The sequence below is a fragment of the Pelodiscus sinensis genome, chromosome 1, assembly GCF_052426305.1.
Source record: "Pelodiscus sinensis isolate ZL-2025 chromosome 1, ASM5242630v1, whole genome shotgun sequence".
Lineage (NCBI taxonomy): Eukaryota > Metazoa > Chordata > Testudines > Trionychidae > Pelodiscus > Pelodiscus sinensis.
Genome location: NC_143052.1, coordinates 70,395,745 through 70,420,157, shown reverse-complemented (window position 1 = coordinate 70,420,157; position 24,413 = coordinate 70,395,745). Strand labels below are relative to the sequence as shown.

The 24,413-nt window shown below is 44.4% G+C and overlaps 1 protein-coding gene across 4 annotated transcripts in view; it reads right to left on the bottom strand.

Moving 5' to 3' along the window:
- The window catches only part of ZDHHC17 (zDHHC palmitoyltransferase 17), a 123,473-nt gene extending 104,558 nt beyond the window's left edge, over positions 1-18,915 (bottom strand). For all 4 annotated transcript variants that reach the window (XR_012904821.2, XR_012904822.2, XM_075932172.2 and 1 more), the window contains exon 1: positions 18,759-18,915. Coding sequence is in view for 2 of the 4 variants with exons in the window: in XM_075932172.2 (XP_075788287.1) it covers positions 18,759-18,821 (63 nt within the window). In the remaining 2 variants the exon portion in view is untranslated. The remainder of the gene's footprint in view (positions 1-18,758) is intronic.
- Positions 18,916-24,413: the final 5,498 nt, after the last annotated feature.

Here is a 24,413-nt window from a genome sequence, read left to right as displayed (position 1 = left end):
GTATGTACCACAATTATTTCAAAGAAAAAAACAGGAAAGCTGCAAAAGTATCTCTTTTTAATCTAAATATACTGGATTATCACAACTGCAACCTACACCTGGATAAGAATCATAAATATGAAAGCATAACTGTTGGACTCAAGGACTCTAGCATATAAAAGCTTATTACAGAGTCAGTAACAAGCATTCAGCAGTCATGGACTGATGACATTAAAAGTAATTTAAAATTATGACAAAGATAGCATAATCATCCCACTCTGCACCAAAAAAAAGGTATTTGGACAGGAATGAAAGATTAAAGCATATGAAAACACTGACTTCTTTCCATCCTGTTAACTTGAAAGACAAGTACCAATTTATAAACCCTACTCTGAGAATGTTTTTCCTACCATTATTAAAGGAATAAAGACAACAAATATTTTTTTAAAATCCTCCCCCACACACTTTATTGACTGGACATCTGATGGTACTTTGAGTATAGTCAGTTTTATCCCCCCCGCCCCCACTGTCACCATTTTCTGGCTTTATTTGTGTTCTTACTCAACAGCAGGAGATGTAATACGTGTTTTTAAATAGAAAAGATGGCTACAAACTTTCAAAAACTGGCAGGTATAGGGTTAGCAACAGAAACTACTTCGGGTTTTTTTTTTAATTGACTTGATTTCAAACTGATGGTGAGTCAACATCAGTCAAATTCTGATCCCTAATTTTGTCACACTCTTCACATATGGGTTCAGAAACTTTCCAACCTAAACCAAAGAAATATATGCTCAGTATTTTTCCACATCTAATGAGAAATACATTTTACTGCTGAGAATCATCTTTGAAATACAAACCCATTAAGAAACCAACAATTCTGAAGGCTACATCTACTGTACGCTATCAAGTTTTGTGGACGAAAACTGCCTTTGAGTAACAAAACAGTGAGAGCATACACATTGCTTTCAGTGACAACACATCCACCGCTACAAGACTTTTTTCTTTATTGTCAACAGAGATCCAGTGTAGATTTATATGTGGATGCATGAGTAACAGTGGATGGAAAAGATTTTTGGGATAAAGTGGAAAAAAGAGGTACGGTATAGGTAGATACTATGGAGAAAGCAAAAACAATAAGGGAGAACTGAGCACACAATTCAGAGAAAGGGATAAATAAAGTGTAGAAAGACAAAAGGAAATTTTACAACATGATCTAATATAGGAAAAAAAAGAAGGGGGGACAGAAAAAGAAAGGAAATATATGCAAAGAAGGAAGGAGGTAGTAAATAGCTGTAACTTAATATTTCAACTTTGATGGGAGCAAACTAGGATCAACAGGTTGCAGAGCCTAACCAAGTTCCTTTATAATTATTTTAAACAAATGTCTTTTTCTGAAGTGCGTCATAAGGTCTCTTCCAGCTCTATGAATCTATGATTCTATGCTGAGTCCGAACCTTTAAAGGTACGTCTACGCTGCAGCTACCTATGGCTGCCCCATCTCTGCTGACGTGGGCTTTCAGACTTCAACCTCAGGAGCTGTTGAATAGCAGTGCAGATATTCAGACTTGAGAATGTTATGAAAGGAAAAGGTTCAAGAACCCAGGCTCCAACTCAAGCCCAAATGTCTATACCACAGTTAAACAACCCTTAGCTTATTCCTGGCAAGCCCAAGTCAGTTGACATGGTGTAGCCACAGGTGTTGAACTGCAGTGGTGACATAAAAAAAAAAAAAAAACTTTGGGTGAGTATGAAGAAAATCACAAACCATTGATGAGTAGGATCAACTTAAGTGGAGATTTACTGAAATCTGTGGGTTTAAGCTTTTTCTTCCACACTTTCAACCATAACTCTGAATTAATTTTTATTGACACATTTTCTTTCAGAAACTAGTGATTGGCATTTTCAGATCAACCTTTCCTGCAAGAATACACAATGCACAAACAATCCCACCTGCCCACTTGTCAGTCCATCTAATAACAAATACAAATTTTTCACACCTTTTTCAGTCAATAGATGAGTAAGTGGGAGACATTTACTAAGTACATGTAGAAGAAGATCCATAGGAATTTTTTTTAAAGAAGTACTATGGTTGTGTGACTAAGTGGTCTAAGCATAGACTCCTAAAGCAGTAGCAACACCAAATTATACATAGCAAGAAAGAACATACAGGTCAACATGCCTGCTTAGACAGAAGGAGGGAAATGAAATACTGTTGCTTACAGCTGTTACATATGTTTGAGGAGGACAAAAGCAGATGGCTAGGTCTCTTGTGCCTTTCAAATGTTAAATAATATTGGCACCAAGAGGTAACACGATCAAATTTGTACAGCCAGAGTCTGATTTCTAATAGAAATAATAAATCAATGCTTTTCAAAGGAAATCCTAGCCAAAACAAAAATACCAACAAGGTACTAAAAATTTCTGTGAAAATGCAGAATAGCATATAAAGGCATTGTATGCAATAACTTGATGAAGCCCACCTTTAAGAAATCCAGGAAACAAAGAGAGATTGTGCTAATTTTTAGACTATCAGCTCTTCAGAGCAGTGATTATGCCAGATTATCTAGATACGACCATAATACGTATTAAACAGCGTAATAAATAAAATAAATAGCAGAACAAGCAATTAAAGAAGCATATTTTAGTTTGTTACAATTAATCTTTTTCCAAATTGTTACCTGAGAGGACTAAAGAGTGAAAAACATAAAATTGGATGTGCTCTAATCCTAGACAAATGAAAAATTCTCAAAGCTAAGTGACCTCAAGTACAGAGAAGCTAAATGCAACAGTTTTACCAAAAGGGTAGGAAAATATAATTTTTATGAATACAAGTGAGCCAAGACACTACAAACTCACAATTTATTTGCTTATCGTGGACCAAAACTACTGATAAAAAAAAACAGTAAAAATCTGCCTAAAATGCGTAAATAAAGCAATTAACTACATTGTAGCATGAACTATTGGAGATCTTGCAATTCTCCTAAATAACAATAGTTCCACCTCTCAAATCTGGTAGGATTTAGGAAAAGTTAATACAGAAATTTGCTTTGATTAGCTATTCTTTTGTTCTTACCTTTCATCCTTTTCTGTCCTATCCCACTCTCTGGTCCACTGATTGTTCCACAGTCTATAATACTTCAGAGCAGCGTTTTCCGAACTATGGGCTGCAGGAAAATACCAGGCCTCAAGGTGGCTGCCGGGAGGGGAGCAGAGCAGGGTGGGCTGGGAGAAGGTGTGGGGGGGAGGGGAGGGAACCAGCCGCCAGGAAGCAGGGTTGGGGGCAGCCCTGTGCCCTGCGGAGATCAGGGCGGGCAGGCGGGCGGCAGAAGCAGGTTTAGGGGTAGCGGGGCTGTTTGGCAGAGATCCGGGCAGGCGGGTGGATGGCGGAAGCAGGGTTGGGGGCAGCGGGACTGTCCCGCGGAGATCGGGGAGGGCGAGCAGCGGAACCAGGGCTGAACAGGGGGCAAGGGCGGGGGGGCTGGCCAGGGGAGATCACGAGGAGGACAACTGGAGAACCACCCTCTGGAAGCAAGGCTGGACAGGGGCAGCACGCTGGCCAGGGGACGGGGTGGGGGGAAAGGAAGGAGGCTGGACGGGGGAGAGCGGGAGGAGGAGGACGGGAGAACCAGCTGCCGGAAGCAGGGCTGGACGGGGGCAGCAGGGCTGGAATGGGGAGATCAGGAGGAGAAGGGGGGGGGGGAGCGGGACTGACCAGGGCACACAAGTGAGTGCAGCCCCAGGGATTCCATTTTGCCCTCCCTCGAGTAGTTGCGAACTGCCTGGCTGGTAAACACACTCATGCAGCCTGAGCACATCTACCAGCCAGGCAGTTCGCAGCTAAGGACTGAAACACCTAGTAGTAATAAAATTTACCTAATTAGAAAATACTGGACATTTTATATGTCCGGTACTTTCTCAATTTGTTTCCCAGACAGAAGCCTCAAATACCAGACTGTCCTGTACAAAATTGGACACCTGGCAACCCTACCGTTCCTTGCACCCTCCCTCCTAGCCAGATACTCTACCCCCAATCTGCTCCTGCTTCCTAGAGTGCCCATGGGGCGCCGGGTTCCCCAAGCCGTGGCCCAGGCTGGGCGAAGGATGCAGCCAGGTGAAACACTGAAAATTTATTCATTTTTAATTCTTTTTGATATGTGTTTATATTTGTGGGCTGCAAAAAACAGTACTGAAGAAAAAACGGGTTCCAACTAAAGTAAAAAGTTCTCTGGCCTTTACACCATGCCTGCAGTTGGAGCATGCCCAGCAAGGCCACGGAGGAGGAGCCTTCTCAGCCCATCAGGCCTGGTTAGCTTCCCCTCAGCTAGTGCGGGGCTGGGACTCCCTGTCATACAGGTTAATAAAACAAAAAAAACTTTATTATTACCACAATACTCCTGTTACAAGCACAGTAAAAATCCAATAGTCCGGCACTCCTGATAGTCCGGCATCAAAATGGCAAGAGCCTAGTGAGTGAGCTTCAGCAAAAAATGAGTCACAAGGTAACAGCGGCAGCAGCTGAACTGAGCAAAAAGGGTAGAAAAGGCTTTAAAAAACTAAAACATTACAGTATACTGTATACAGTATGTACAATAAAAAGGGTTAAGAACACTTTATATACAGTATATAATGTATACAGTATATATATATAACCAACTTATAGTACCTCCTGATAGTCCAGCATATCTGATAATCCGGCACCACTTAGGTCCCATAGGTTCCGGATTATCGTAAATCTACTGTATAATGACTAGATGGAAAAGTCACCAATTAGTATGCTCATGGGCAGGGCTCACCGAACCGCAGTGAGTCCCACTCGCCAGTCCGGCGATCTGCGCATGCGCAGATCGTTCTGCACAAGCACAGATCGCCCAAACCCGGCTCTTCCGGGTTGCAGTCTACTCGCCACAGGCGAGTAGACTGCATTATTTGTCGAGCCCTGCTCATGGGGGACCCCCATGGGCCAAAAGCTTTGTAGAATTGGCAGGTTATGGGCACAACACTGGATCAGTGGTTTTGCTTCCTGTGCCTTGTGGTAGGTGTTCTGCAGTTCTTTCCCTTTGACCCTGCAGTGTGTCTTGGTTATGGGCCCTTTTGGTCATGCATCTTGATATCTACCTGTAGGTATCATAATTCTTACAGCTGGAACTGGACAGCCTCTTCTTCCCAAATATTGATGAGGGTCCAGCACCTCAGCATTGTTCCAAATAGGGTATCATGTAATGCTCAGAGGAGGCATGGTCACCCATAAACAAGACTCACCAAACCGCAGCGAGCCCTGCTCGCCAGCCGCACTGTCCGGTGATCTGCACATACGCAGATCATTCTGCGCATGCGCAGATCACCCAAGCCCGGCTCTTCCGGGTTACAATCTACTTGCCATGGGAGAGTAGATTATATTATTTGTCGAGCCCTGCCCATAAAGATGTGCTGAGAGCACTTCACACATTGCTGAGCACACAGAAAGGGTTTTTTCCAAATTCCCAAGGAATGTAAAGGGTCGCTCTAAGGGTTGATCACCTGAAGGAAGAGCAGTAGAGTTGAAACCAATGACCAGAGAGGTGAGAGCAGGCATTGAGGGAGAGGTACTGGAGACCAGTACATCTGGCCGTCCACAGTAGTAGTGCCGCATTGTAGCTGTTGCACAGAAAGTTCTGACTCTCATTGAGGTAGTTTGTGTGCTTTAAGTGCCTTGTAGACACATTGGGGGTTACAGTGCTGGGAGATGATTTACTGCACTATAACTTGACCACACTGACAAGACCTTAATTTCTTCTTCTGCAGCTGTTTCACTATCTATAAATAGAGTAATCAGAGCAGAGGGAATGAGCCCTGGGTCTCCCAGGTAGCTGCCTAACAACTGGACCATAAAATTGTTTTATCTTCCTTATTCCTCTGAAGCAGGGGTTCCCAAACTTTTTGACACACGGACCAGTAAATCCTTTCACGAGCTTTTGGAGGACTGGTAACAGCCATTTGCATATTCATTAAGCAACTGATGAATATTCAGCTAAATAGTTTCTGGCCCTCCCAAAGCCCCCAGTGCCAGCATTAGCAAAGCTTTTGATACAGTCACCCACAATATTCTTGCCAGCAAGTTAAGGGAATATGGATTGGAAAAATGGACTGTAAGATGGACAGAAAGCTGGCTAATTCAGAAAGCTGGCGTGATTCAACAGGGCAGCTGCGGGGAGCCCGGGATCAGCTGGGGAGTCCCCTGCTGATCCCGGGCTCCATGGCTTTGAAATGCACAAGAGCCACAGCTGGGGACTCTTGTGCATTTCAAAGAAGGCACCAGCATGCCTTCCCACTGGCACCGAGCTGTATGTGGAGTTCCGCATTCCTCCTCTGAAATGTACAAGAGCCCCTGAGGCTCTTAGGCACTTCTGTATTCCTCCTTCGAAATGTACATCGACTAGTCAAAAAACTATCTGATAAGCAAATGCTTATCGGACAGTCGACTAGTCTTTAACATCGTTAGTCTGTGTATCTTATCTTTGAAAAGTTGTTGAGTGTATATTAGGTTTATCTGCTAAGTCTGACTTAAACATGAGCTTCTTCATAGCATAAATATTGGGTGAGTCATTTAGCATTTAAAGAAGTCATTGGGGTAGCTTTGGCTAAAACTCTACCAGATAAAACCCTGGCTTAAAGAGATACCAGGAACTTAGTGTGAATACACACACATTCACTGGGAATCTTTTTCCTACTGTATCACAATATTATTGCTGCTACAAGATGAGTAACACAAATGACAAAAAATAAATGTTCTCTGTCATTATTCAGTTTGTTTACTTTGTGCATTTGAAATCACTCTGGGTAAAGCCTATTTCCCTTTTACATTAGTTTATCTAATTGTGGGGGGGGGGGTCTCTCCGGAAAGAAAGAACACTTAAAAATCTGGAAAGGCTGATTGTAAACACAAATATTGCAGAGGAAGATTTTTTTATCCAAAACAAGTTTTTTTATTTTTTCTGAAAACTGCCAAAAGTTCAAATTGACAGCATTAGGGATGAGTTAGTATATACATTTAAATAGTTAACTGATGAGCCTGGGCAGAAACAGTTGCTGGGACCTGGCATGAGCTGGGACTAAGCAAACCAGCCTGCCTGCACACTGACTCCTAAAATGTATCTAATTCAGAGCCGCAGCAAGGGCTGATGCTGGGACGCAGCCCAAAGTAGCCTGTCGGCCAGCCTGCTAAAAAATTTACTTGCAGAGCTGCGGAGGATGAAGGGATGGAATTGTGTGTAGTCAATAGCATTATCTGACAAGCACCCACTTATTAGTTGACTACACTATTGTATCCCTAATTATTAATCCTGAACATTCCCAATGTGGATGCAATTTTTTTTTTTTTTTTTTTTTTTACACAAAGGAGTAGAAAAACCACTGTATTTGAAGGTCAGAAAAGTCAAGGGATTTCATGCACAGATGGGTAGGAATAAATCATGTTTGTTGAAAAGTGAAGGTCCTCTGAAAGACAGCAGCATAAGAACAGGCAGCTCTGCACAGCCAGCGCTCAGGGAGAGTAGGCTTTTCAGCCAGCTCCCCCCCAAGCACCAGCTCCTGTCTCCCACCCCTCCCCCACTGCCTCTGCAGGAGGCAGCAGCGGGGAGGGCAAGTGGGTCCATGGAGTCAACATCTGCAGAGGGCTAGCTTAAAAGCCAGCTCCTTGCATGTATCAGCTCCCCCCTTGTTGCCTCTGATGGGGGGAGGGGAGAGAGAAATGCATGTAGTCACCAGGATTAACTGATAAGACCAAGCTTATCGGTTGATCGTGTAGTCGTCTATACATGGACATCCCTACAGGAGAGTATCTCCTGCAGACAAAGCACAGTGTGGACACTGTTTTAAGCTGGTACAATTTACATCATCGACAGGGATGACACTCACACCTTTAAGATAACTAAGTTATACTGATTGGCTTAAGCAGTAGCGTACACAAATCCTGAATTGTCCAAAAGTGGACGATCTAGTCATTTGATGATTTAAAAAAAAACCTCTAAAAGGATAACATTCATTTTAATACATAAAAAAATTGAAAGGACATTTTAAAAAGACATTTCCAAAATATCCAATTCTTGAACACAGTCTATAATCTTGAGGTATTAAGATAAACATATGTACCCTGAAATTTTACAATTTAAAAAAAGATAGTACAAAGTTTGAACTATTTAAATTAGGAAGCAAGTTAAAGAATAAAGACAATGTTAAAACATTTTATAATAAATTAGTATTAATAAACTTTATTAACATTTACAATTATTTTGCAACAGAAGCTCTTTGTGTATTCATCTTCAAATGTTTAAGAAATATTTAATGAGTTTGAATTAATATATTTCTGTATGTGATTTACAGCTTTATTTATAACATTTAATGTCCAAATCCCCACTTAAATAGAACTGAATCAACCCCTTACTATGGCTGTATCATATCAAGATGTCTCCAAACTGTAATTTAAAGTTATCAAAATAGTGAGCCTGTCTACAATGTATGAGACTTGACAAAAAATAGTGTTAATAACTGAACTTTGTCAACTAGCGGTAGAAGCTTCTTCAGAAAGATATTGGTAGTGTGACTACTAGGCTAGTTTTAGTAAACAACAAAATACTATGGTGAAGCTGTGTCAGGCTGCACAGATTTTAAGGACAGTTGTAAGAATTCCCTCGGTACAAGTTATTTCTCCCCTCTCTCTCCTGGGATTATGATTCAATTATACAAATGGCAGATATCATCTGCTCAGCACCAAAAATACTGTAAATGAACTGATTACTTTTTTCTAACCCAATATTTTGCTTTACAGTAGAAAAACTTAAAATACTTTCTCTCCTTGTTTACAGGTGCCAACACCAATGCAGCTTTTTCCATTAGTTTGACAAATTTTGCTGAAATCTTCCCTTTAAAGACATCACTCTTCAACACTTCTTGTATCCGCAAGGTACATTTATATATTAAATACTCTCTCTGCTCTCCCAAAAATATAACTATGTAGACATCTTAATGGCTTCTAAGTGACAACCATGTAGTTACTTAAGATTTGCACAAAACCCAAACACTTAAAAGGATACGAATAGTTAAGGACAAAAAAGCCATTTCTATTAAAGCATAAAATATTCATAACAACCTTAAACTGTGATATCTGAATTACAGTGGGTTTGTTTAACGTATAGATACACATGCGCTCATACACACACACACACACACACACACACACACACACGTATCTGATATTAAAAATCAAAGTTTCTCTTTTAAAACAGTGCTTTCTAATTGACAACATTTTGCAGTTAAATCAACTAATTTTTTGGCAAAGTTCTTATTGCTGTTGCTTGAGAATAATCTTGAATAGGTAGGTATTCAGAAAAGCACATAACTTAATGTATATAAAATAATTTGCCCTATCAATTTATACCGTATATACTCGAGTATAAGCCGAGTTTTTCAGCACAGTTTTTGTGCTGAAAAATGCCCCCCTCGGCTTATACTCGAGTCAGCCTCCTGCTCGCGGGCGGGCTCAGCGCGTCTCTGCCGCCGGCCGGGTCTAGACGCGTGAGCCCGGAGCTCTGGCCCCCCAGCCCCTGCCCTCCTGACCCTCTCAGCCCCCGTCTCCTCGTCCCCCCCAGCCCCTGTCTCCTCGTCCCCCCCAGCCCCTGCCCTCCTGACCCTCCCGGCCCCCCTGTCCCCTTGTCCCCCCGCCCTCCTGGCCCACCCAGTCCCTGCCCCCTCGGCCCCCCAGCCCCTGCCCTCCTGGCTCTCCTGGCCCCCCAGCCCCTGCCTGCCCGGCACCATGGGCCCTTGCCACGTGGGAGGAAGGGCATTTGGGGTCGTTCGCCATGATGCTCGGGTGCAGCGCTGAGCTCGGGAACAGCTGGGCCAGGAGCCGACTCGGCACCGTGGGCGTCTGTTCTGGAAGCGCCCGGGAGCCCTGATCACGAGCTTGGGCCCGATTCTGGGGCAGGTGCACAAGGACCAGCCGCTGCTCCCTGCTCCCCCCCCCTCCCCTCCCCTCCCGTGGTAAAATCCAGCCAGCACCGGCACCCGCTCCCCCCGCTGGCTCACTGGCCCATCGATGCCCGGCTCTGGTCTCTCACAGCCCCCCCCCCCCCCGCTGCCTCGTTTAGAGGGGGCTTGTTGGCAGGCGAGGGGGCCGGAACGTGGGGGCTGCGGGACGGGGGCGGCGGGGGCTGAGCTGTGGCCGTGCCTGCAGAACCATATTGTTTTTGTTGACCCCCTTTTGCACTTACAGAGCTAGGTTATTGTTTTTCTTTGAAATAAATATTCATGTAATTTTATTGGTATCTATTTTCATTTTTTACATTTACCAGTAGCTGCCTCATTTCCTACCCTAGGCTTATACTCGAGTCAATATTTTTTCCCAGTTCTTTGGGGTAAAATTAGGTGCCTCGGCTTATATTCGGGTCGACTTATACTCGAGTATATACGGTATTAGTAATGTGTATGCATAGAGTTTTCAGTTTCTTTTTCAGGAAGACTGTGTGTTATGTTTTCATCAGTATCTTCAACATTTATTCTGGATCAGTGGTACTATGATGAAATATGATTAAAATTAATTGCTTATCAAGCTAAGAATGGCTTCTGAAAGAGAGCTTCATTCACTGCAAACCTAAAAAGATGCATACTTTCACTATATAGCTTCACCATATATTCATTAAACAGACTACTTTGACTTTAAGCAGTGATAGAAAGATTAAACCATGGAATACTACATCGCTCCTATGGCAGATATAAACTGACCTAAATAAATTAGGACAAAGCTGTCCAACCAAGCCATAAACCCTCTTTACTCCTGGGGAATCTGATTGGGGGAGAGAGAGAAAAAAATCAACTCTGCATATGCATAGTGCTTTTACATTTGAAGAGCTCAGGGCACCTTACAAGTGTAGATAAACATTATTAGTTTGATCTCAGAACTGCATAGGAAGCACTGTAGCATAATTGGGGCATTAGACATCAAGGTTGGTTTAGAACTCTTCCATAAACTCCTTTAGATCTTTGGAAAGTCACTTTTTCTTTTTTCAAACATTCATCTGTAAAACTTATGGAACTCCTCCCTCAGACCAGCAAGAAGTTTAAGTGAATGTGAGAGTGAGGAAATGTATCCTGTTTGTTTTAAGGTTTGTCTTGCTCTTCTTTTCAACGCAAATGTTAATGATGAAAATATCCGTCCTCAGACTATACTTCCCTTATCTGTCACATTCAATAACAGAAGGGTGTCTAGTTTTCAATAGGGATGTTAAAATGTGCTTATTTTTGTAAATCTGAACCGCTGGGAATTTCAGCAGTTAACACATTTACACCAGGGGAGGACGGGAGAGAGGTTTATATGGAGGTAGCAGCATGGGGAGGGGCAGCATATGTGAGGAGCCAGTTTGAAAGCCAGCTCCCCCACACGCATCGGCTCCAGTTTCCAGCCTCCTACCCCTTTCCGCATTCTGCTGCCTCCTGATACACAATACGCCCTCCCTCCCCACATCGATGCCTCTGTGAGGGTTAAACAATAAGCCATAGGTACAAGTTCGCATCCCTAGTTTTCAACCAACAGTAATCTTTAAAACATTGTACCATCTCTACTCTTTAAGAAACTAAATTGTGTTAAATTTTGCAGGATAATCTTATTTTATTGCAAAGACAGAGGAACAATAGGTAATACATATTTTACAAAAAAAACCAAAATTGATAAATTTTACTCACAAACAGTACTGACTCAATTTAATCATAATGTTCAAAACAAGTTATTCTGAACAATTCAAAATTATCAGAATTTCTCTCACATTTCTTGCATTTTCCTTTTGAGATTTTTTTTTAAAAATTATTATTAGGAAGATCACAATCAACCACAGTGAACATCTACATTTGTGCTAGGAGGTGCAATTCTCAACTCATGCAGACATATCCATGATGGCTCTCCTTGAGCCAATATGCTAAAAATATCAACAGCTAGCAACCCAAATGCATACCCCCCAGATCAGCTGTGAACATTAATGTCTTTGGAAACAATGCAATCCTGGACAGTCATTAAGCTGTACTTCCAAGTATCAAAGATACTATGTTACTCTAACAGCAAAAACAATGAGAAGTTTGTGGCACCTTAAAGTAGCCATGTGAAGGTTTTACTGGTTAAGATTGAACAGTTGGGCTGGAGCAGCTCCCTGTTTGCCACAGGCAGGGAGGGGGCTGCTCCAGCCTCACAGGTGGCTTGCTACAGGCAGAGGCTGCTCCAGCACAGCCCCTAGTGTCCTGGCCCACTGAAGCAGCTTCTGTCCACAGCAGGCCAAGGCATCCCACTGGCAGGGACTGCTCCGACTGAGGCTACATCTACGCTGCGGCAGTTTTTCGGAAAAGGAAATGCAAATCTCGTTTCCAAATCTCATGCTCTCATTTGCATATTCTCTTCCGATCCTTTTTGCGGAAAAGCCCTGTGTGGGTGGACAGGGCCATTTGTCAGAAAAATCCCGTTTTACGCAAGATCCCTTATTCCTCAAAAAATGAGGTTTACAGGATCTTGTGCAAAACGGGATTTTTCCAACAAATGGCCCCGTCTACATAAGGCTTATCACAAAAACCTCTTCTGCAAAAAGGATCGGAAGAGAACATGCAAATGAGCGCACGATTTGCAAATGAGTGCTCCATTTACATTTCCTCTTCCGAAAAATTGCCGCAGTGTAGACGTAGCATGAGCAGCCCCCGCTTGCAGGGCGCCCGTGACTGCTGCAGGCAGCAGCTGCTCTGGCATCTCAGATGATACAAACCCTGCTACAAGGCAGGGGCTGCTCTGGCTGGGCTGGAGCAATCCCTCCCTGCATAGGGAAGAAAGGAGCATTCCAGCCTAGCAGCCGGGGGTTCCAGCTGGGCAGGAGAGCCTTTCCCTTGCTCACCCCTTTTTAATCAGTTAACCAATCAACCCATTAGCAATTAATGGGATTTTACATCTCTACCTTATAGACAAACATGTGTATTTGGGTATAATGCTTTTGTAGGCAAAGAACACTTCAAATCTGACAATGGGTTTTTTACCCTTTAAAGCTTTATGCCCAAATAAACCTGTTAATCTTTAAGGTGCCACAGGATTCCTTGTTGGTTTTTCTGTACTTCAGATAATTTTATTATCCAATCCATTAAGAATTGTTTCATGTAATAAGCAATGGCAAAAAATTGCACTCCTAAAAAAATGCCAAGTACTGGAAAATTATTTAGAAATAAAAACCAAATCCAACTGCTAACAAACTAATTTAAGATGTATGTGAGGAGGGAGGGAAGAGAAGTATTTATTGTTAGAAACAGTTTGTTATATTTCAATACTTGAAAGCATTTTTTTGCTATTTGCTGCTTCATCATTAGCAATGTGGCAACAAACCAGTGAGGCGTCCCCAACATTTCTACAGTAAAGCAGTGCATACTGTCCTGTGCAGAACTGAGTATGGTGTCAACCCTAAAAGAGTAACCGAATAATATGATTAATATATCCTATCCTATCAGACATAAATGAAATGCTTGTATATGAGCATTTTCCCTACAATTATTTAGTGTAGATTCTAAGGATGTAAGAGTGTTACCATTTAAATGGGTAACAGCCAATTACCCACATTTTAACATCGGTAGTAGATTCACATTTTTTTTAATATCTGAGAAGCCTTAGTCATGAACCAGGATCCCATTGTGCTAGGCACTGTAGGAACACAGAACAAAAAGGGGGGTCCCTGCCCCCCAAAAATAATCAGTGCATATTTCCAGCATACTTCTCCATCTCATTCCCTCTTGCCAAAACTCATTATTTATCTTTTGTTTTGCTGCTAAGCCTCTCAACACAAAAAAATTAACTTTTGTCACTTGGACAGGTATTGATGTCCTTCAATTTTTTCTGTAACCTTAATATTGAGCTGGCAGCATTGATGTCTGACATACTGCAGAGCCATAAGGTAACTGAACAAAGCACTGAAATCAACACACACACACACACACACACGACTGAATTCTTTTTAAAAAATATATTGAAGACCCTTCCTGGAAATCAATGACTAACAGGAAAATATATGCACCAAAACAGGAAAGGATCATACTCATTCGCTCAAAAATAACCTTATCTTTATACAATAAAAAAAAACTTGATTACAAAGTGCATATGTACTTAACTATTTGTGTTCTAAAGACCTGGAGTCAATGGTTCCATAAAGTACATAGGGATATGAGTATTTTAGCCACTTGCCTTCAAACACTGAACTCAGGTGTACAATTTTGCTCACAACTAGTCCCACTGACTTCAATAAGATTAGTTGCAAAGTTCTATACAGGCATAAGGGTTCAGAGAACTGGTGAGTGCAACTCCAAATTGACTCTCTTTCAACTCCAAAAACTTCATGCATATTAATATCTCTTTTGCTTTAAAAGCCATCTCTACTCATGATCTCAGGACCTGATCCAGTACCCAGTGAAATTAGTGAAAAGACTACAAGATGACAAAGAGAGAGAGGCAAAAATTCAATCCTCTGGTTGAAATCTAACTATGCAAAGTAATACTGGACTGTCATTTTCTTCTTTGGATTAAACTGAAGTCTCCTTCAGTAACATTTTGCTTTGGGCGGAGGTTAGGAGGAAGAGCATAGTTACTGTTTATGCTACTTACCGGTATTCTATCATTGTAAATTATTCAGTTTCAGATGTCAAATAGTATCTGATTTATCACCACCACTTTGGCATGTAAAACAAATACGTAAAAATGTTGATAATACCACTGTTTATAGTACTATGAACTCAGCAAATATATTTATTCCAATATAGAAAACATTAATTTTCAGTACAGGCAGTCCCTGGGTTACGTACAAGATAGGGACTGTAGGTTTGTTCTTAAGTTGAATCTGTATGTAAGTCGGAACTGGCGTCAGCCGCTACTGAAACTGATCAGTTTCAAGCGCGGCTGAATCTGGACGCCAGTTCTGACTTACATACAGATTCAACTTAAGAAACCCAGGCGTCCCCAAGTCAGCTGCTGCTGAAACTGATCAGCAGATGATTCCAGGAAGCCTGGGACAGAGCAACTCTGCCTCGGGCTTCCTGTAGTCAGCCGCTGGTCAATTTCAGCAGCAGCTGACTTGGGGACACCTGGGGCAGAGCAGCTGGGGTGCTGCTGGGTTGCTCCAGTAGCGCGGCTCCTCGGCGCTACTGGAGCAACCCAGCAGCACCCCAGCTGCTCTGCCTCAGGCATCCTGATTCAGCAGCTGCTGAAACTGACCAGCAGCGGCTGAATAAGGACTCCTGGGGCAGAGCAGCTGGGGTGCTGCCGGGTTGGTCCGGAGCGGCGCTGCGGGACCAACCCGGCAGCCCCCAGCTGCTCTACCCCAGGGGTAGGCAAGAAAAGCCTGGTCTGCTGGGGGGGGGGGGGGGCACTAGCTGCACCCCCCACCCCAGCAGACCAGGGAGACGGGGTGGGGACGCCCAAGACCTCCACGGCTTTGCTCCGTCTCCCTGGTCTGCTGACCTGGGAGACACGGAGCAAAGCCGCAGAGCACACGGGCAGAGGGTCAGACCAGGGAGACAGGGAGCAAAGCCTTGGAGCACGCCTGCAGCGGGACAGCTCAAGCGCGCCTGGGCTGCCTGGCTGCCCGAGCCCCTCCGCGACTTTGCTCCGTGTCTTCCTGGTCTGCAGACCAGGGAGACGCGAAGCAGCTTTTCTCGCCCCGGAGTACACGGGCGGCGGGACCGCGAGGTCCCGCAGTCCATGTCCTCCGGGGCGAGAAAAGCCGCGTTCGTAACTGTGGATCCAACATAAGTCGGATCCGCGTAAGTCGGGGACTGCCTGTAATACATTTTCAGTTCACAATGATTTTCCTAACAGTTTGTACACACTTCATTTTTTGTTCCTTCATACACTATCAAGCTGTACATTAAGGCTGCATCTAGACTGGCATGATTTTACGCAAATACTTTTAACAGAAAAGTTTTTCCGTCAAAAGTATTTGTGCAAGAACCACTGATTTTGTACATTACAAAGTCAGTGTTCTTGCGCAAATACTCGCGGCCAGTGTAGACAGGCGGCAAGACTTTGCGCAAAAGTGGCCACTTTTGCACAAAATCATGCCAGTCTAGACACAGCCTAAGATTCTGACCTTGCAACACAATCGGCACAGGCACATATCTGAAACTTTTGGGGGATTAATCTTTTTCTTCAATTTTTAGAACATTTGACCAATTTTCTCCCTTACATCTCACTCCAAAGAAGAAAATATCAGCAACAGAAGAAGATTACATAAACAGGGCTCAACAAAGTATTGAATCTACTCGCCCATGGGCGAGTAGATTTCAGCCGGGCGCCCTGTTCATTTGTAGCACGCACATGTGCAATGCGGGTCTTGCGCATGCACAGTGCGGGAGTGGTGAGCAGCTTTCGCCGCCGTTCGTCAAGCCCTGTAGATAAATACTGTAGTCCAATTAAGAAAAAGTCCACCATTCATAAAAAGACAATGTAAAACTTCAGACACCAAGTATTTATTCAGTTAGAAAGAAGGTAACCATCTAGCGTATACACCAAAAAGAAACATTCATCATGTTTACTTACCTAAAGAATGTTCAGAGTCGGGTACTCTACTAATCATATAATCGATAACATTTTTATGAACTATTCGATTGGTCAATAAAGGAAGGCTTCCTCAGTCCCAGATTGGGCCGAGTCCAGGAGCTATCCCCTGCGGCGGCTCTGCAGTTTAAATGTGGTAAGAGCCAGGCGTGCAAGTAGCCCAGCTCCTGGTACATTTGAACTGCAGAGGTACAGCAGGGATAGATTCTGGCCCTAGCACCAGCCGAGACTGAGCAAGCCCGGCTCAGCCCTAACACGCACCAGGTCCCGGATCTAACTGCGCTGCGCCTCTGCAGTTTAAATGTAGTAAGAGCCTGGCATGCTGGGACCCCCCCTCCCCACACACACACAGGGGCTGTTGCTGGAGCAGTTTCTGCCCATGTTGGGCCTGGGCCTGGGCCTGCTGCAGGCAGAGGCTGCTCCACAACAGTATCCCCTCTTCCTTCTCCCTCACCTGCCATGCTGCTGCCTCTAGTAGAGGCAGCAGCATGGGAGGGGGAGGGTTGGGCAGCACCACGGAGACAGTGCTGGTGGGAACCAGCTTTTAAGTCAGCTCTCCCCAGCACCGCCTCCTACTTCCTCACCCCCTTTGCTGCATCTGATATAGAGGCAGCAAGTGGGGGGGCAGGGAGTGAGTAGTCGAGTGGACTACTCCATAAGCCTAAGATTACTGGATAGTCAACTACTCACTCACATCCCTGACTTGCACTCCACCTAACCTGCCACCAAAGGACCTTTTGGCAGATCACTGTGTGATCTAGGCCCAGATTTTTTAAAGACATTTAAGCTTTGCAATGTCTGATTTGAGACCTTAGAGCTAATTTTAAATGAAATGTAGGCATTTAGCAGTATACTCCTATTGACTGAGTGGTTCCTACACGTCAAACTCCTGTACGAAAAGTATAAGAGCAAACAGTCACATTTAGCACTGTCACGTCTCTTTAGCTATTAATAAACCTAAAAGTATCTTTAAAATATTGGCATGGAAGAGTAATACCATCTGTTTGACTAAGTCTGCTAGCAATCACACCTACTTATTTTCATAGGCTTACAATATTAGATAAGAGTTCACATACAAAACTTTTGTTTATACTGTTTACAACATCCTCCAAAACCATCAGAGGGCATAAGGAGAATGTTTATAGAGAGTTGAGACAAAGACAAATAATCTGTTTTTGGATGGAACATTACTTAAAATGACCTCTAAATGCTATCAACTGACATTACTCCATAAACAACAAGTCCTGTGGCACCTTACAGACGAACAGATTTATTGGAGCATAAGTTTTCATAGGCAAAGACCCATTTGTCAGATGCAACTGACGAAAATGCATCTGACAAAGTGGGTCTTTGACCACAAAAGCTTATGCTCTAATAAATATGTTAATCTATAAGGTGCCAGGGGACTTCTAATTGTTTATGCAGATTCAGAATAACATGGCAACCCCTCTGATACTTGACATTACTCCAGCACTTGTCCACTATACTGGAAGGATGGGGGGGAAGAGGTGGCAATGAGAAGGACAAACACAAGATGCCAGCAAGTCAGAATTGGACAGAGTCGGACCAGGCGCAGTTTCTTAGGGGTGAACTGAAGCTCAAGAACAGCAGACCGTGACGGGAATCATTTATTCCAAGTCTGAGCCGTTTGCCACCAGTAGCGAGCCCTGCGTTGGCACGGATGGTGCAGCTCCGCCAGGCAGTGAGCGATGCTCTACGGAGCCATGTGCATTGCGGAGTCTCCCACGGGGCCTTGCAGGGCTGTGCCCGAAGCGCGAGGCGCTCACCGGAGGAGCGGGCAGCGACGGGACGCTCTGACCCTGTCCCCTCAGTCACCCGGGCCGGGAGCAGACAAGCGCGCCGCTCGCGGGGCCTCTCGCCGCCCCGCACGCACTCGGGGGTGGGATCCCCGCGCTGCCCCCCGGCGGGGCGGACCCTCCCCCTGGGCGTCCCGAAGCGGCGACAGGGCGCTTCGCCCGGCAGAGCCCCGGGGCCAGGGAAGCTGCGGCCTCTTCCCTCAGCGCAGCCGCCCCCGCCCAGCCCGGCCCCCAGGCCAAGGCAGCCGCAGCCAGCGCCCTCCGCCCCCGCGGCCCCGCCCAGCAGCCGCCCAAGCCGGGGGCGGAGAACGGGCGGCGGCGGCGCGAGCCAGAGCCCGCCCGGCGGCGCGAGCCCAGCAGCGCGGCGGCCTCACCTCGGGGTGCAGGATGGGGACGCAGCCCGCTTCTTTCTCGTACTCATCCAGAGGCGCCGCCATCTTGGTGCGAGCCCGCCGCCCGCTGCATGCTGGGTAGCGCTCCCCCCGCGCTGGGCAGAGCGAGGGGGAGGCCCGGCGGGGATTAGGGGGCGGGGCAGCCGCAAGGGGGATGCTGCGCGGGAGGGGCCGGGACAGACTCACTGTCACAGGAGCGCAGTTGGTGACCCCGGCCTCGCACGCGCCCCCCCCCGCAAGCTCGGGACCCCGGGGGTGGGGGCTGCTGGGGAACGCGCCCCGCAAGGACCCGCCCGGTCCGCGCCCTGCGGCCCCCACCCCCGCCGCGGCAGCAGCGCCCCCGCAGCAGCGGGACTGAGCGGGAGGGGGACTCTCGCCTCGTGCGTGCAGGGTCTGGGGAGCCCAGCGGCAGGGGCACGAGCAGGGGCGCGGCCTGTGCCAGGGCAGGGCAGTGTCGCAGCGAATTAGATTGTGTCTATACTGCGAGGATAGGTCGATTTAGGCAAGGTCGACTTACAGCCATGCGCAGTGCTGGAGTCAGTGGGCAGCGGGAAACTGATAAGAAAGACCATCCACAGTCACCCAATGGGACCGTGTGTACACAATCCGTGCATGCCCCACACTACAGCCACTTATGCCTCTGGCTGAGCTGGTTTTATTATAGCAGCGGAACAGAGAATTACATCCGCAGAAGGAGAATCTCAGTGCTGAGTCTAGACTGGCAAGTTTTTCCACAAAAGCAGCCACTTTTCTGGAAAAACTTGCCAGTTGTCTACACTGGCCGCTTGCATTTCCACAAGAACACTGACGATCTCATGTAAAATTGTCAGTGTTCTTGCGGAAATGTTATGCTGCTCCCTTTCGGGCAAAAGTCCTCTTACGCAAATGCTTTTGCGCAAGAGGGCCAGTGTAGACAACGCGGTATTGTTTTGCGCAAAAAAGCCCCGATCGTGAAAATGGCGATCGGGGCTTTTTTGCGCAAAACCGTGTCTAGATTGGCACGGACGCTTTTCCGCAAAAAGTGCTTTTGCACAGAAGCGTCTGTGCCAATCTAGACATTCTTTTCCGCAAATGCTTTTAATGGAAAAACTTTTCCGTTACAAGCATTTGCGGAAAATCATGCCAGTCTAGACGTAGCCAGTGTGTACTTCTCCACTGTTTTGCCCACAAAATAGTGTAGTATTAGAGTAATGTTCTAATACCTCCTCACAGCCTGATAGGGCTGAGGGATGGGGAAACAATTGTACAGTATTGCAGGCCTACACTTATGCCCCTGACCCCTCCCCCCTGACACACACACACACACACACACACATACACACACTTCCCCATTTTGTAGTCTCTGTGTAACTAAAACAAAATGAGAGTTGGAGCACAATGAATATGTAATACCAGGGCTTCAAATTTCTCTCTGGGGACTGGCAACCTGGTCAAACACCCAATATTGTAACTGGCATGCATGTTGGCATTCTCAGCATACCAACCAAGCACTGAAGAGGTGCAAGATGTTGACTTTCTCCTCTCAGCCTGAGGCAAGTTGACACTCAGGTATGGTAGCTTGCACTACAATTATTCATTTCCAGAGGTTCTAGGTTTCTTATAGGGGATATCTAAAGTAAGTGGACATTTTTGAAAAATTATGTCCTATTTTTCTGTTTCTAAAATCTTATTTTATAATACAAGGAGAGGTTTTTAATGCTCAAGATGAATTGGAAAGTAAAAGGCCTGTACAGCTAGAAAGAAAGAAAGAAAACACACATAACTTCTTTCTTTCCTTCCTTCCTTTCACTTAGAATTATACTTCCCTGAGGTATAAACTACCTTTTGCTAACTAAATATATTAATACTGTCATCTGTCAAGACAGAAGAGGATATAAGACTTAAAAACAGCAATTTGAGAAGTTGACAAAAACCAAAGGCATGAAGTCTTGAATTAAAGAAATGGCAGAAACACAGCACCAGACTTGTTAGAGAATCCTCTGAACTGTCATTCATGCTTAAATTCGACACTTTATGCCTAGGTCTAAACAAAGACATTAATTACCTTACCCATTACAAAGATAGCTTCCCCAATTATCACCTCTAATATCATTAGCTCACAGACATTTACCTCCCCCCCTCATCCCCCTTCTGTTCTGAAATTTGATTTGTCCTTTTCATATATGTTCATTTTTTTTATTGTATCCTTTGGTATATATGGTTGTGGCAATTTTCTTCCACTATTTGATCTGAGGAAGTGAGTCTGGCCTACGAAAGCTCATCACCTAATAAACCATCTTGTTAGTCTTTTAAGTGCTACATAGTCCTGTTTTTTGTTTCAGAACAAGATAGGTAGTTGTTGGGGCATCTGAAGCAGTGAACAAGATATACCACATGGTGTGATACTCTGGAAACCCATGAGTCTTAAAGGGTATATGATGGGTGGTAGTGATCATTGTTGCAGTGTAGCTATGTCTGTAGGTTTTGCATCTTTTGTTGTGACTGGCTCTGGCACCACTTCGAGTTGGTGGGTTCTGCTCTGTGGTTAGCTTGCTTCTAATGAGTTTGGTAGGGTTGCAACATTTGTGGCAAAGCCAAAAGAGGGGTTTAGGACCGATTTCTTTCAGGATGTAGTTCCTGCCAAATAGGAATTATAATTGTTTGATGTTGTTGTACCAAATAAAAGCAAGCAGGATCTTATGAGGGGGATAAGGCAAAAAGCCACATTTATTGTAAAGATAATAATAAAAAATAAAGAAAAGATAGAAGCAAACAACGTTGTTTAACTACTTATTCCTAACACTACTTAACCCTTATACACTTGTATGTATATTATATATATATATATAACCATTCATTCATACATCCATTCATTCAAGTTCTGTGTATAGTTACCAGCCTGGAAGTTGCTTGTGACAGGATACTGGCCAGGTACTCTGTACACAAGTGATGGTAGTGGGGAGCGAAGTCCTGATCAGATGCGCATCTGAAGCTCCTGGTGGGCTGGCAGCAGAACCTTGGACTCTGATTCCATAGTTTTTTAGTCCAGTTCTTATAGGAATTTTTTCCTATGCCAGTCTATGGAAATTGCTGTATCATGCTGATGTCTCCAGGGTGGCTGCCAGGTGCTCATCAGTGATCTCATCGGGTGGACCTCCAGTTTCTCCACTTGACACCTTTTGGTTGCACTGGCACCTGACGCCTTCTTCAGCCCTTTGTTGCTGTATTCTCAGGCTGGCACCTCTCAGAGCCATTCATTCATCATCCAAGCACTCTCTCATACATTCATACAGTATTTTGTATAATAATAAAAGTTGTAGTTACAGAAAGTTTCTGGGTGGTATTGCTTAAAACATTCTCTGACTGCTAAGTAAAGTTAACAATGCCCTTAGACAATTACAGGGCTTGGTTCCCATAGCAGAGTTAGTGGCTTGACAATGCATTGTTACAATGTATCTCTGCAATGTCAATTTCAAGCAGCCCCTTGCACAAGCTTGAGCATGCCCTGGAGCACAGAGGGGGGGGGGCTGTTTCTGGTTACATAGGATTATATTCTTAACAGTTAGGATTATATTTTTAACAGTTCTAAGTTACATGACCTAATATATTATATTCTAAAGGGGCAATAATAATCATAAATCTAAACATTTAACAATCTTAACAAATAATAATAATAAGAAGAAGAATCCTAATAAATCTAAACACTTTAAGTTGTGGGGAACAAATTATGGGGAGTCACTTCCATTTGGGGGAATCACATTTTTAATACATTAATATGTTATCCCTACAATGTTACCCTATATGGGTTCCAATGTGGGGTAGCAAGCATTGAATAGGGGTGTGCAGCCAGTAGAGTTTCTTTTTCCTGTATTGAAGCTGACTAGGTATTTTGGTGGCCCATTCCATGCTACAATCTGCTTCTCTGGTGGAGTATCCTTTTTTAGAGAAAAGAAGTTTTAAGTGTGTATCTTGGACTTTGTCACCGGAGAAAATTCTGTGATATCTAGGTACCTGTCTATAGATAACAGATTTCTTTGTGTGTTTCAGAGGTTTACTGGATCTGTGGAGATAAGTGTGGTGATTTGTGGTTTATATATGACTGTATGTAAGCTGATTGTGGTGTCCACAAAGTTAATGCTGGTGTGGAAGAAATAGTTAATTCCCTAACTATGGTTCTTAGAAATGTGATGCAGAGGTGTATTCAGGCAAGTGTTATGTGTATCCCACCACATGCCAGAGCCAGAGACTTTTGCCGTTTCCGTAGATGAGCAGTGCTTGTATCTCATACTTGTATCCCAATGAGGAGCAACCTACGCTAGTGAATGGGCTGCATGAGCGGTGCATCTTTATCTCGGAGGGCCTCATGATTGTTATAACCAGTGTTTCTCTACCAGTGGTACGAGTACCCTTGGGGTACTTGAGAGAAGTCGGGGGGGGGGGGGGGTTCAACACAACTGAAATTTGGAGAAAACTGAATTTTTGTTTTAAGTTTTACAGCATTTTATTATACTTTTTATACCCAAAAATTTCATCGCCTGCCCAGCTATGATTAAGTTGTTTAACCAAATGTGTTGCAATGGTAGAAAAACATTTTGTGAGTCTGAAAACTGTAGGTACTGGGGGTACTTTTTTTTTTTTACTATTTTAAAAAGGAGTACTTCATAAAAAAAAAAGGTTGAAAAACACTGGTTATAACCATGGGAGCCTGCCTTCGCCCCGCTGCATCATAAAGTGATAATTCCATGTGCTGGATTAAAAGCCCTGAGGGTCCAGATGTGACCCATGGCATATAATTTGCTCTCCCCTGGGCTATGGTCTCAGGAGATTTGCGATGGGCTCCAATGAACTCCAGCTCTTGCCCTGAAAATAGTGGAAATAAAATGCCCTTCCTCTGTGCCTTGCTGGAATGGGTTCCACTGCTCCTAAATGTATGAGGTAGATTACCTCCTGATGCAGTAGAAGCTTGTGAGAGGGAGTCACTGAAGGAGGGATAGGGAGGGAGGAAGGGAGAGTAGGGGGCTAACAAAGAAAGGGGATGGAGTAATCAGAGTGTACAGTTTCTAGAACTTATCTGTTGTATGTAATGATTTTTCATACTGGATCAAATGGAACTAGGTGTTCTTCCAAATGATCAGGAGAGAATCGACATTTTCAGCACTGAAAAACGTGGGGCTCTCGGGCCCTCAACCTAGGCTTCAAATTTATTGCCTGGATGTCAGTAGCTGTGATGCAAGTGCTGGAGGACTTGGCTGCTATCTCCTTGAGGGTCTCTGTTTGTGATCCTGTGACTCATACTGTTGTAGTTCTTGTGAATACGGAGTGTGGCGGTAGCGTTGAGGGGCATAGAAACTTCTCTTTCTTGGGTCTAGGTGTATAAATCCACAAGAATTGGAATGTCACCTGTGAAGTTTTGAACCTAGGCAGAGAGTCATCCATCTTGGTGGCAAATAGTTTGGGTCTATCAAAGGGCAAGTCTTTGACTATGGATTGCACTTCTCTCATTCATCACTCACTGATCTTAGAGCTGTGTCTGCAGAGTCTAGTACAGCTTAGGGCTGTCTCTCTGCTACAAGTGCAGTAAATTGTTCTTTTTTTATCTTCAGAAATAGAGTCAATGAATTCAGAAAACGTTGCACAGTTGTTGTAATCACACTTAGC